Source organism: Nymphaea colorata, chromosome 13, assembly GCF_008831285.2.
Source record: "Nymphaea colorata isolate Beijing-Zhang1983 chromosome 13, ASM883128v2, whole genome shotgun sequence".
Lineage (NCBI taxonomy): Eukaryota > Viridiplantae > Streptophyta > Magnoliopsida > Nymphaeales > Nymphaeaceae > Nymphaea > Nymphaea colorata.
This window is the reverse complement of record NC_045150.1, coordinates 3,507,864-3,521,244: the sequence shown is the minus strand read 5'-3', so window position 1 is coordinate 3,521,244 and position 13,381 is coordinate 3,507,864. Positions and strand designations below refer to the sequence as shown.

General features: G+C 36.6%; 1 protein-coding gene across 1 annotated transcript in view; it reads left to right on the top strand.

The window, feature by feature from the left end:
• The window catches only part of LOC116267012 (protein kinase STUNTED-like), a 67,264-nt gene extending 55,904 nt beyond the window's left edge, over nucleotides 1-11,360 (top strand). The window contains exons 2-12 of the mRNA XM_031648555.2: nucleotides 6,364-6,549; nucleotides 7,358-7,455; nucleotides 7,562-7,680; nucleotides 7,813-7,931; nucleotides 8,035-8,859; nucleotides 9,254-9,502; nucleotides 9,576-9,733; nucleotides 9,823-9,899; nucleotides 10,003-10,150; nucleotides 10,263-10,412; nucleotides 10,748-11,360. Coding sequence (XP_031504415.1) covers nucleotides 6,364-6,549; nucleotides 7,358-7,455; nucleotides 7,562-7,680; nucleotides 7,813-7,931; nucleotides 8,035-8,859; nucleotides 9,254-9,502; nucleotides 9,576-9,733; nucleotides 9,823-9,899; nucleotides 10,003-10,150; nucleotides 10,263-10,412; nucleotides 10,748-11,014 — 2,396 coding nt within the window. The 3' untranslated portion in view covers nucleotides 11,015-11,360. The remainder of the gene's footprint in view (nucleotides 1-6,363; nucleotides 6,550-7,357; nucleotides 7,456-7,561; nucleotides 7,681-7,812; nucleotides 7,932-8,034; nucleotides 8,860-9,253; nucleotides 9,503-9,575; nucleotides 9,734-9,822; nucleotides 9,900-10,002; nucleotides 10,151-10,262; nucleotides 10,413-10,747) is intronic.
• Nucleotides 11,361-13,381: the final 2,021 nt, after the last annotated feature.

Here is a 13,381-nt window from a genome sequence, read left to right as displayed (position 1 = left end):
TCAAAGATGACATGCATGACAGTTATTGAACAAGGTGTACATTTGCTTTTGTTTGTATGTGTATGTGCCTTTGTGCCATATATGGAGAGAGAGAAAGAAAGAATAAAAGATGACATGCATGAAAGTTACTACACAAGGTGGAGATTGGCTTTTGTTTGTATATGTATGTGCCTTTGTGTTTTATAAAAATAGAGAGAGAGAGAGAGAGGGTGTTATCTTATGAATACCAATTTGTGTTTTCCTTGATTCCCCCTCCTCACTGGTGGAACCACATGACAGTCTCTTGAAATTTTTTATTTTTAAATGGACATTTTAAACATTTATCTTTATTACTTTATATACATATAAGTCTCTACCAAAAATAAATATTTTTAAACGAGGGTCCTTCCAACCAAATTTTCTATCTCTGCCACTGCCCCTCCCCACTCCCTCTCTCTCAAAAAAAAAAAAAAAAAACTTACATGTAAATTTTTTTGTGGTTTGATGAGAAATTCCAATTTAATTTTTTGGTTGTTAATTTTAACAAGGTAGTGGATCCGATGCGTGGGGAAGCGTGGGATGCGTCGAAATCAGGGGCAGCCAGAATCTTGATACGTCACGCCCACCATGGTATTGCTGATGTCCGTACGCCCAGCGGTTGCCTATGATATGTTATAAAATTCTAGCGCCCCTTCATAAATTTCTTATATATTTAAACTCTACCAACATCCAAAGCTTCCTTTTCCACGAAATTAATTCTTCAAAATGTGGCGAAGACCTAGATTCATATCTAGGCTTTTTTCTAAATTAATTTTACTCCAAATTTTTAATCTTTGTTTTTGTTACCTGTTTTGGCTCGTTAACTTCTTTTATGTGTTAAATCGAGTCCGATTTTTCTTTGAGTAGTTATAATTTTTTAGATCGTCAGATTTTTTTATGTAGAAAAAAGTGGATACTTAGTGGAATTAGGGTTGCATAATAAGTCGAGCGAGTTTGAGTTGAGTCTAACTCACTTGTCAAAACTCAACTCGTTTATAAATAAGTCGGGTTGAATGTATGCTTAAAATGTTAAACGAGTTAAATTCGAGTTGCAATAACTCAGATCAGTTCGTTTAAACTTGATTCGATTCAACTGCTTAATGAATGCTAAAATATAGTGAAAGAATAGTTAAATGAATAACAATTAAATGAGTTAAACGTTAACATAAAACGAGTTAAACAAGTCGAGCTTGAGCTTAGTCTGTTTTATGGGAATCAAGTAAAGGTGTCACCTTCTCCATCTTCACTAGGCACACGCAAATCAGGCGGAAGCCTTTGACGGAAGTTGAAGATCTCTTTTAATTATTGATTTGTTGAGCTAAGCTCGGTGAGCTTAAGGACGGTCTAGGACAGACCCGAGTCGGGCTGGTGTTTTGTGGGTGATGGGGTGTGACTCAAGGCCACGGAAAAACGTCAAAAAGAAGACTGATTAGGTCAATATGACACCGACAAGCCATTCCAATGAAATTAATGGTTGAACATCTAAGCCGTTTATGACACGTCAAAAACTTGTACGAAAAATGAATTCTTCTTCAAAAAATAAAAATGTATCGCTAAATGAATATGCCGCTCACTTTCAGGCAGTTCCAATTTATAGGAAATAGTTGAGAGAGTAAAACTAGGCCAAATCGGAAGTTGATAAACAAGTTCAAATGAGTCGAGCTGAGCTTCAGCTGTGAGTCGGTGGCTCGGACAATTGAGGCGAGTTTGACCTGGCCTTGTACAGTACAGTTTAGCTCACTCGGTTCATCTATAACTTTAAACATCAAGGGTATTTTTGTTATTTTGAGTCCTTGTTAGGGGGGGGGCTTAACTTATAGCATGTTCGGACTAGCTAGATATGAGACGTTATTTAACAGTATTATTCAAGTAGAAGAAAGGCAGATAAAGCGGCTTCGTGTGTTCGGTAGCTGACATGGCCTTGTGCTCTAAAGGGTATTTATGTCATTTTTGTCAAAAATAACACTTCATTTGCCTGTAAAATAGTAACTTCCACGGTTTTTTTTCCTGATTTTGCCCTTATCAGGGGAGAACTCAACCACCCTTCCTTCAAAAATTAGGGGCATTTTAGTAATTTCGATGAGCATGTGGAAGTCATCTTCTGTCTAAATATCAAAAAAGAAAAGGTATGTTTCTGAAAAGCTTGAAGAGGAAGGCGTGAAACTGAAAAACTGCTACCGAGTTGGGGGGGACTACAGAAAAAAGAAAAAGACTCTAACAATTATTCTTATTTGCAATCATGGTCGTTTTCTAAGGAGAAAGAGAGACTCGTCTTTTTTTAGTATATATATGTGATGACAGGGAGTCCCATTTGGATTAGGTAACGGGAAAAAGATATAATATTCATTACCAAATAAAACTCGAGCCTCTTTTTTAATAATAGTCTTTATTTTATCAACTATTTTCTATGTTTACTCGTTTTATTTCAATTTTTTAAATTTCTCCTATTATTTTTAATTTTTTAAACAAAAACATTCTTCTATTCAAGGATCAAGACAGCCCCGGTATGTCAGTATACTAAGAAGGTTATTTATTTGTTAGTAAAGATGGAGTAAAAAGGAAAGTACCAAAAATCTTTAACCATAATTGTAATGATTCATCATCACATTCCCATGTTGGACTCACTCTCCTGATTTTATAGGACCCCAACCATGCTTCCTTCCTAATAACTATGGGTTCCATCCAAAAATGTTATGAACCACAAAGAGTCATTTCCAATATTAGATACAGGACTAAATTTTTTGAATATCGTAATTCACCTATTTAAGTCATATGCATCGGTATGTGTGAGTGACTCTACGTTTGATAATGAACCATCTCAAATACCACTATAATGACTCAACTTGTTTCTACATAGGCCCTTGGTATGTTGGAAAACTTTTATAAAGACTAGAAGACTCTAGTTAGTATGAAAATTATCAAACAAGGACTTGAAGTGGACTTATGTTAACCTGAAAGCTAAGCAGACAAAAGTTAGCTACAACTGTACAACCTATAAAGTGCAGTCAAAGCTTTTTTTCCTTTTTCAAGTTAAAATAAATAAATAAATCATTCCGTCTATGGCTCTTATGAGAAAAAAATATAAAAAATAGTTTTTTTTATTATAAGCAAAATGTATGTCTAAAAACATAAATTTTCCTAAAATTTTAAAAGTTGGATGAGTTTGACAGTTCATTTTTTAAATCCTCACAAAGTCCAAATTGTACAATAAAAATAAATTATTTAGATTGATTGTTGGTTTTCCAACATAGGGATCGACCCTACTTGACTAATTTTACTCAAACGATCATATAAATATATTCATATCTCATGCAAAACTTTCTATATTCCATTTTCAATATCATTCCAAAGATTTCATTTATGTCCAAGGCCATCTTCAAATCAAGGACAAAACTCTCTCCTTTCTTAAACTTAACTGCTTTTTGTTACCCAAAGTTATCAATCCTTAACCTTAAGGATGGATGGATACCCAAGTTTCGTCTTTGGGTTCGAGGATTAATTTCAAAAACGTGAAATAGAACAATGAATATGAAATCTAGCTCATAAAATGGAGCAATTATGAGAGGTCAATGAAGAAATTTCTATTGTCCATAAATACAAGAGCTTTTATAGAACTTCTCAACAAATAAAGGTAGCACAGCACATTCAAGGGTAGGTAACAAAGTTAAAGAAAATATAATATCAAATAAATGGAAAAGCAACTAGGAAATTATTCTCCTAAGCAACATCTCAAAGTATAATGATGAAATTGATTTGCTCCAAAAGCTTTATATTCACAATGTTTGACTAGAGAGACCTTTCAAGAATATGGAGCTCATGATTCATAAGTGGAGCAAGTGGGCAAGAGGTAGCTTGTTTGTGAAGGATGATAGCCTCTTTGTCTTTGCAAACATGTCATAACCTATGAGTCAAAGGATAAAATGTTTAAATTTGAATAATATGTTGAAGTATTTTAGGGACTGTTTGATGGGCACGATATTTCTTGTAGCCATGTAAGTAAAATTCAATTTTTTGAAAATTTTTCTTGCCCATCAAACTTGGGATGAAAAAAGTAAACGTTGAGTTGGTTTTCATAAACTTTTTTTTTTGGAAATTTCTTTCCATTTCAAGGCGTGAAAAAAAAAATTAGGATGAAAAAAGTTACCGTTGGTTTCTCAAGCAATGCTTAATCCAGCTATTTTGTTTTTTCTTCTTTTATTCTTATCAAACTGAGAAATTTATTTCCTAGAACATAAAACCCAACAAACACAAAGAGGTTTTGGAAATCTGGATTTTGTTTCCGTTTTTTCAATTCTTGAAATAAGTTTATGAAAACTTCTTTCCAACTCCATAGTTCCAATGCATCAAATGGCCCCTTAAGGTTTGAATGGAAGTGGGGTTTGGGGTTCGATGCCCATGGAAGTCGAGACCCCCTTACCCATTCTCATGTTCCGAGTGTCTAGGACTATTTCAAAACTTGGGTAGAAAGGATGTTTTGTCCATGAATTGGAGTATTAAGCATCCACCATTTGCAGCCTAAAAGAATAATACTTTCCATAAATTGAACTAGCAACTAGATTTCACCGACCTGCCAGCTTCTCTAGCTATGCAATAGTCCTTGGGGCATGGAAAGCTGGGTTGTTTTGGATCTAATCGGATTCACTGTTTATCAAATTTGACCAAACCGGAGGTATCTTAATGGGATTCAGATTGAGACTTGGACTTGGATTTCAATTCTTAGAACAGAACCCTAACATGGGCGGGGTTGAGAGCCAGCCAAATTTTACATGGATTTCTCCATATGGTTTCTGGATCATGGGCATGGTTTCAGATTTGGTCACTTAAAACAGCCCAGGAAGTCCAAGTCCAATTAGGATCTGGATCCTGTTTTCTTTAATGGATGTGATTAAATGGATCCAGTTTCCGGTCGATACTTTGACATTCCCTATATTTCACCCGTGGCATGACAGCAAGTGTGCAGTCACCGTTAAGACATTAGAAAATTTCTTTTTAGACAAAAAATTTTGTACTATATTACCAGGAAGTACCTTATGGTCTTGTCAGTTAAATTAGACAGCGTCGTTATTAAGAAAGGAAAGAGGGCATCAATGCCTTCACTGGCAGGACAAAGAATTTGGAAAGTGCATCAACGTCATCCACTTCAACTTGGCCGACACTTTGCAAGTGAGTTTCACGTGAGAAAAACAAAAAATATGAGACCTTTCATGGAATTATGATCAAGTAGCGGATTCTAGAATTTTGTAAAATGTATATATATATATATAGATGTAAATGAAGCAAATTATATCCTTTTATCATATCCACTTTATCAAATGTTCGCATTTGAATGAAGCAAAATATGCATTTGAATCCTAACTTTAAAATCGAAACTAGAATGCAATCCAAATCTAATTTTTAAATTCACAATCGAATTTAAATCACACATTTTAAATGCACAATCATATCATAACCACATTAATGGCCAAACTACGAGATGGATGGAGTTACTTAAACCGCGTTTCATTAATTCCCATCTAGTTTGATGCAAGACAAATTCATCTCTTTTTGGATTTTAAGTCAGTCAAGTGTAAATTCTTAAATTTAATGAATCGTTAGGTGGTTTTCAAGCGCCAATAATAACTACAATAATAATAAATAAATAAATAAATTTTAAAATGTCATTGAACAAATTGACTTAAAGTGAGTCACCAAGAAACCCCCAACGTTTCAGTGGGTAAGATGGAAAGCTTTCTAGGGGAACGCTGCAAGTCATATTGGGGAAGTAGCAGGGTTAAATAGGGAAATTTCAAAAAAGTCCAACGGGCGCAAGAAAAAAAAAAAAAAAAAAGGAGGAAAAGAGAAAAAAAGACGAGGGAAAGAGGGAGCGGGGGCCGGGCGTGGCAGGGTCGCCATTGGAGGAAAGTGTCTTAGAGTGGTGGCCGGGGGATGCAGGTCCACAATCTCTCTCTCTCTCTCTCTTTCTCTCTCAATATTTTAGGATGATGGTTCATCACCATGAACACGTTTGAAGAATTCTGAGCTCCTTCTGTCTCCCTTGTCTATATAGAACGCTCTCGCCCTCCCTCCTTCCCTCTCTCTCTCTCTCTCTCTCTCTCTCTCTGTTCTTCTGTATTCTGCGTCATGGTTGTCACCCTGACCATGCTTTGAGTAATTCTGGGTTCCCTTCACCCTGAGTTCTCCATAGAGCAGTTATGTCCTGAATTCTATACGGAGCAGTTATTATTCCTCCTCGCTCGCTCTCTCTCTCTCTCTCTCTCTGACAGATAGCAGGAAAGGCAATGACCACCATGCGGTGATCGTGTGGGTTACGGGGGTTGTAGTAGTGGCTTCTCCATTTCTCCTGAGAAGATGACGAGGATGGGAAATTCGGAAGAGCAGGAGGAGGAGAGCGGGGGGCTGCCGCAGGAGGGAAGACGGTGTTGGTCGGGGTGAATTTGGATTCTGAAAGCAAGGAATTGCTCACTTGGGCTCTTGTTAAAGTTGCTCAACCGGGAGATCGAGTTATCGCTCTTCATGTACTCAAGGATCCGGGTATCTCTCTCTCTCTCTCTCTCTCTCTCTTTCTCTCTGGTTTCCTGCCGGGTGTTTCGTCGACGGTGATTTCAAATTTTCATTTCTGGGTTCTACCATTTGTCCATCTTTTGGAAAATTTCGGATAATTTTTTCGACCAATTTATTGTTTCATCCATTTTTTGTTAGTTTTTTTTTCTCCCACTTGGGTGTTTGGATTCATTGGTACTCATGTCCATGTAATGTTGCATTTATGAGTTTGTTTCATCTCGTTCGTCTGCAATAAATGAATTACCTTGGTCTGCATTTATTATATTCCATTGAACATACATTTCATCGTGGTCTATGTTACTGATCGTCGGTTCGTCCTGATTTCTGTGTACCTTTCTTTTTAATATTATGGGCTGTTGAAAGTGCGTGTCTGTTTCGATTTTGTGATTTTGTTCCTTTTTTTGTTTTGTTTTTCTGCTTTGCCTTTTATGCATATTTTTCTGTTTCACTTAATTTTTTTTTTGTTTCCAATTTTTGGTTTGGGAGTCGGCTCTTGCATCTTGGCCTCTGGATTTGTAATGATTGCTACCCAAGGAGATCTGTAGTAGAAAAGGAAAAAAAAAAATTAGAAAGGAATCGTCTTATACTAGCTATTAGTCTATTATGCAAGTTAAACAGGGGAAGTGTTACCAATTTTAGATTATTTTTCTAAGGGTTGCATTCCAAATGTTGTGCTTCCGTTTTTTCTTCTTTCTACTGTGAAGGGTTCATCACAGAGATCGTTTAATCATGTTATGCTTGCGTCTTTCTTATAAATTTTTGCTACTTTGTTATCCAGTCGAAGCTCGATCCGGCGGTAAATCTTCTGTTGTTTGTTTGGTGAACACATTTGACTCTGTTATTTCAGTTTATGAAGGCTTCTGCAATTTGAAGCAGGTGGGGGCTTTGCTTAAAGTTTCTCCTCAAATTCTTCTTTTTTCTTGTCTCTTACAATTGTCTCGGTATAAGAGCTAATGATTTACATGGCATCTTATCGCTGCAGGTAGATCTTAAAGTGAAGATCTCCCGTGGATCCTCTCTTCGCAAAACATTAGTACAGGAAGCAAAGGAGTTTGGTGCATTAACTGTTATAATTGGCGTAACCAAGAGCACCAGGCTTGGGTATGAACGAATGTTACTAGTTTTTCTGCTTTCTGTGTTTATATTTAATGCTTTTCATAAGCAGATAGTTGGGTGGAAAAGATTTTTTTTTTTCCTCGTTATTGTTCTTGATAAGTGCTTCCTTTCTACTAGGTCGTCTGTTTCAGTGGCCAGATATTGTGCTAGACAATTGTCAAATATCTGTTCAGTTCTAGCTGTCAGCAATGGGAAGGTGTTGTTCAAGCGAGAAGCATCAGGAGAAAATTGTAGAGGTTTGCTTCTCAAGTTCTAAAAAATTTAAGCTGTACTAATTATTTTTTTCCAAATGTGAGTTTAGGCTTATCCTTTCACTTTGGTATAAATGAATTGGTGTAGGAGATCTATCACGCAGAGCTAGAATATTTGGCGCGATACACCGGACATTAGCCAAGAGTCCAAAATCCATGAGCAGTGGTTCCGATGATGCATCAACAAATGAAGGCAGTGGGAAAAATTCTGACTTTGAAGCATGCTCTGAATCAGGTGACTCACCTCATTGCTGTTGCAAAGCTTCATCAGGCAGTACAGATTTGGCCTCCTCAACAAATATTCATGAGGATATAGTCACTGCTGATGCCTTCGAGTTGAATATTCAGAGAAAAACCTGCCAGATTTGCATGATGGATTTGGATGGACAAAAGCAAAACAATGGTTCTGGTGATCATGACAAGAAAGGCTTTTTAGCTTATGAGCCTTATGCAAGTGACTCGTCATCCACAGAAGATCACAACAATCCACTAGAATTGCCTCCTTCACTGAAGTTGGAAGCTGCTTCAAGCTCCATGTCTCTCTTGATGAGAGAGATGCCAGAACTGAGATCTGGTTGGCCGCATCTGAGAAGAAAGATACTACCAAAAAGGAGAACTTCGGATTCTACGAAACAGATCCCCGTAGTTCAATGGGCAGCACAGTTGCCAAGTAGGTATACTGCTGCATTAAGTTCCAACAGCAGCCCTGTGAATACAAATACTTCCACTGCTGCCGTTGACAAAGTTCATGCTAGTATTGGAGGTAAGGAATCAGATCAATTTGGTAATGCAGAAGGTGAACTCCAGAAGGACTACCACAAAGAGCTGCAGATTTTTTGTGAAAAGCACGCTTCTACTTGTAGACTGTTCAGCTATGAAGAACTTGCCAGCGCCACATCACAATTTTCATCAGGTTATTTATCTCTGTTGTGGCTATGAAGCAAAAGTCTGTGGTATATTTTATTTTTCCTCAAAGAAAACTCGTCCAAGATAAACTTGAATATTTTCATTTTCAAGATCATGAACGTAAATGACATTTTTGATGCAGTTATCTTTGTGATTCATCATATTCTTTGTTTGTTAGTCATATAACTTGTTTCACTTTTTAATCTTGTAACTTTCTACAATTTTGCCGAGATTTTCTCCTTGAAAGACAATGTCCAAAGAAACATACTTGTGACTCTTTCCTTTCTTAGGAAGAACACGGAAACAAGTTGCACAGCATTTCTGTCATTTATTCCTTCAGAAATCATCAGATTAGAAGTTACTGCTGATGCTAATTTGTTTTCATTTCTTTTCAATGTCAGAAAATCTGATTGGAAACGGAGGAAATAGTCGCGTCTACCGGGGTCATCTTTCTGATGGTAAAGAATCAGCCATAAAAATTTTGAAGCCATCAGATGATGCCTGGAAAGAATTCATGCTGGAGATAGAGATAGTCACATCAGTGAAGCATGAGAATATACTTTCCTTGGTTGGTTGTTGTTTCGGAGGAAGTAAATTTCTACTTGTTTACAATTTTGTATCTAGAGGAAGTTTAGAAGAAAGCCTTCATGGTGAGTTTCTGTTCAGCAAGCATCATACTTTAGATGATGTTTTAGTTTCTTATCTTAATATTATATTTATCAGGTTCGAAGGATAAAACTTTATCATGGGCAGAGAGATGTAAGGTGGCAATTGGTGTGGCTAAGGCACTTGATTATCTTCATAATGGCAATTCTCATCCAATCGTGCATAGAGATGTGAAATCATCAAATGTTCTTCTCTCTGAAGCATTTGAGCCCCAGGTACTGAGCTTCTCATGCAGACACATATGCTGCAGTGTTTCTATATATATATATATACTGACATAGTTGTATCTCTCACTTGATTTCAGCTATCTGATTTTGGCCTGGCTAAATGGGCATCCACAGCTGCTCATATAACAAGCAGTGATGTTGCTGGGACATTTGGGTTCGTATTATATCCTCCTTCACAAGTTGGTGTTAATCATATATCATGAATATAACATTTTCTAGTAAGGATGTTGAAAGTTGTTTTCCTTCCTTTTCTGCAGGTACTTAGCACCTGAGTATTTCATGTATGGGAAGATAAACAGCAAGATTGACGTATATTCTTTTGGTGTTCTCCTCCTTGAGTTGTTGTCCGGAAGGAAGCCAATTAGCAACGAGTACCCAAAAGGCCAAGAAAGCTTGGTCATGTGGGTAAGAGCCTGACCTTTTTCTCCTTCAAATGCCCCCGACTTGCGTTCACAGCTTGACTGAACTGATCATTCTTTTTAAATTTTCTTGCTTCTTGCATGTGTTTAACGAACAGGCAATGCCATTTCTACAAAAAGGAGAGTTTGCCAAGGTCCTTGATGCAGGTTTGGGTCAAAAATATGATGCTGCACAGATGCAGAGAATGATGTTAGCTGCTTCAATGTGTCTAAGACGTGCACCATGTTTAAGACCAGAAATGGGAGTGGTAATGGCTGCTGAAGAACAATTCTCACTGTATATCAAGCTGTTTTGCATGAAATGTTCCCCTTTTTATATAATCTGATTGCATATTTCAAGTTGGTTGAGCTTGGGAAAACAACTTATTCCTTGCACAAAGTTTGTAATGTTGACTCTCTTTAAAAGAAAGGAAGGACAATATTGATGCATTGACTTTAGAAGAGGGAAAATTGAATGAATATTAGATGCTTTAAATTTGCATTGAGTAATGAAAGCTTAGAGTATAAAATTATTATCAGTTTGTTTGCCTGGTAACTAAATAAAAGAATTCATTGTCTCAAACTGATAACTGTTCATATACAGGTACTGAAGCTACTGCAAGGAGATGAAGACACAACCAAGTGGGCCGAATCTCAAACCAATGCTACTTCGGAGGAGTTTGATGGTGTAGATGATGAATCATTCTCTACACTAGATATTCAGTCTTGTTTAGACCTTGCACTGCTTGATGTAGATGATGACTCACTCTCCATGTGCAGCATGGATCCAAGCTTTTCTTTCTTCACCAAAAACAGCTCTTTGGAAGATTACTTGCGGACAAGAGGAAACCTCTCGGCAAGCTTTGGTTGAGCGTGATTGCAGTGCAGATGGTCCTGTATAGTCCTTCTATTGGTTCATTCTTTCAGGTTTTGCACCTTTGAAGCAGGGCCTTGGACTGGAAGGTGGTTGGCCTAAGAGACGACCTCCTCCTTCCTTGTCTGTCAAGTATTTGACAGACATCTTTTGGTTGTCTGGCCTCGCTTAGAATTGCATTGCGAGCCTCTTCCCTGTATCAGAGCTCTCTCTTCTCTCTCTCTCTCTCTCTCCCACCCTTGTCTGTAGGGGGCAAACTGCCCCTTCCGTTGGTTTTTATAGAAAAGCAGTTACGTAATTTTTCTGCTGAGTGCTAAAAGCATGCTTGTTGCATATTTTTCAACTCATTTTTTCTCTCACTCTCACCTGCATTTGTTCTTCCTTTTGTTCTTTCAATTCTATGATTGATGAGTCCTAGGAAAGCAAAGGACTTGAAATGAGACTAGTTTTATATTGAGTTTTTAGGCCTTCCTTTTTCCCTCTCTATGGTTCATCAATCTTAATGTGGAATGGAAGGCTGTGAAATGGAACAATAAAAAAGGAGAAAGAAAAAAGTTGGTGAGAGAGTGGGACAGGAAAAAAAAAGAGTTGTGTGTGTGTGTGTGTATAGAGAGAGAGAGAGAGAGAGAGAAACAGAGAGGAAGATAAATTCTGCAGCCATACAGACCTGCATGGATAGTAGCATGTGAGAGGGAGGATTTTCCATCCAAACCTAGACGGAGAAATCCTATATATATATATATATATATATATATATATATATATATATATATATATATTATAAAAAGTAGGTAATAATTGGAAGGACACTTAACCTTTTTATATTGATAAGAACTCGCCCATAAGCTTTTTGGTGGTTAATAAAATCATCCATGAGATTTTTATGTTAAGTCAACTGTTAAGTTGATTGAAATTACTATTTTATCCCTGGAAATAACAGCTGAAATACATCTAATTTTGCAAATACACTTAAGGCTTTCTTCCATGACTTTCCTGCATTAATATAAAAAGAGTTATCCACCCAACTAATTATGACATTAATAAATAGTGGTAACTTGGTTATGGCTTAAACTTTAAAGCGAATTAATGATATTATTTGATATATTTAAAAAAGCTAAAAGAAATCAATCAGGTTGCAATTTTCCTTTCGTGAAGGGTATTTAAGTCATTTTAGCTCTTTCCTACATTTAATCAGGCTATTTGGAATAGATGGTTACTTTCATGAGTTGGCAAGCTCTACAGTTCTAATAAAGTTTAGTGCCTTACCTCATCATGTCTTAAAAAGTTGCCTTCTCTTATCAGAAGTGCCTTCAGCTTATACCCTCCTTACGTGATTATTTTGATTATATATATATATATATATATATATATATATAATGATTATTCATATTAATTATTATAACACAATAAAATGATCCTCTTGCGCAATGACCTTTTCGTCCACTCCCGGCGCTAAAATGTAATACAATGTGTGTCCATCTGCAATTTGCATCCGTGTCTCTCTCACTGCTCTTTAAGCAACTGCGGCATTCTTTAACTAAGTTGGACCTTGAAATGAAGTGCAACAAATAGCGATCTAGTGAGCATTTATAACTTCCACTAAAGATGTTTTTCATTCTTATGTGATCAGATCACAAATATAAATTGTTTAATTAATTAAATTGATAGTTTACAAAGAGACTGGTTAGTAACAATTTCTTATTGTTTTATGAATCTGTCTTATAATAATTTGAGGTAGATTCATGAAACACTAAACACTTATATAAGAATAGGCTCATGAAACAGTAACAAACCATTAAAACCTCAAAATATCACATTATATATATATATATATATATATATATATATATATATATATATAGGCAATAAGTGGAAACACATATTTTAGGTGGGCATCACGTGTTTCCCTTTTCTTTTCTTCTGTCAAAGTGGGGGACAGAAAATGCAGTAAACAACGGCTGCTGGTGGCTTTCAGATATTCTTTTCGGCCAACAAACCCTTTGATTTCCAGATCATTTCTTGTCTTCCAAGAAGCTTATTAGGAGGTGAAATGAAGACAGTACCGTCTTCCACGCTATTCCTTTTTCTCTATTATTAATTAATCTGCAGATTGGTCATTTTCTTTTCGTCTTTCTCAAATTCGTCCTCTTTTTTTTTGGACGTTACATAGGACAGCACCGGCTTGCTTTCGGGTGAGCAGGAGAAGACCCCACCACCACCTGAATGGGAGGCCGAAACCTTTCTCTCTTTAAATTCTGTGTCGAGATTTGGATGAACTTATGGTTACATCTTCAAGAACAGTACCTAACGCCGTTTGCAGTCCAAAATAACAGCACGCCGGAAGAGAACATGACAGTTCGAAAC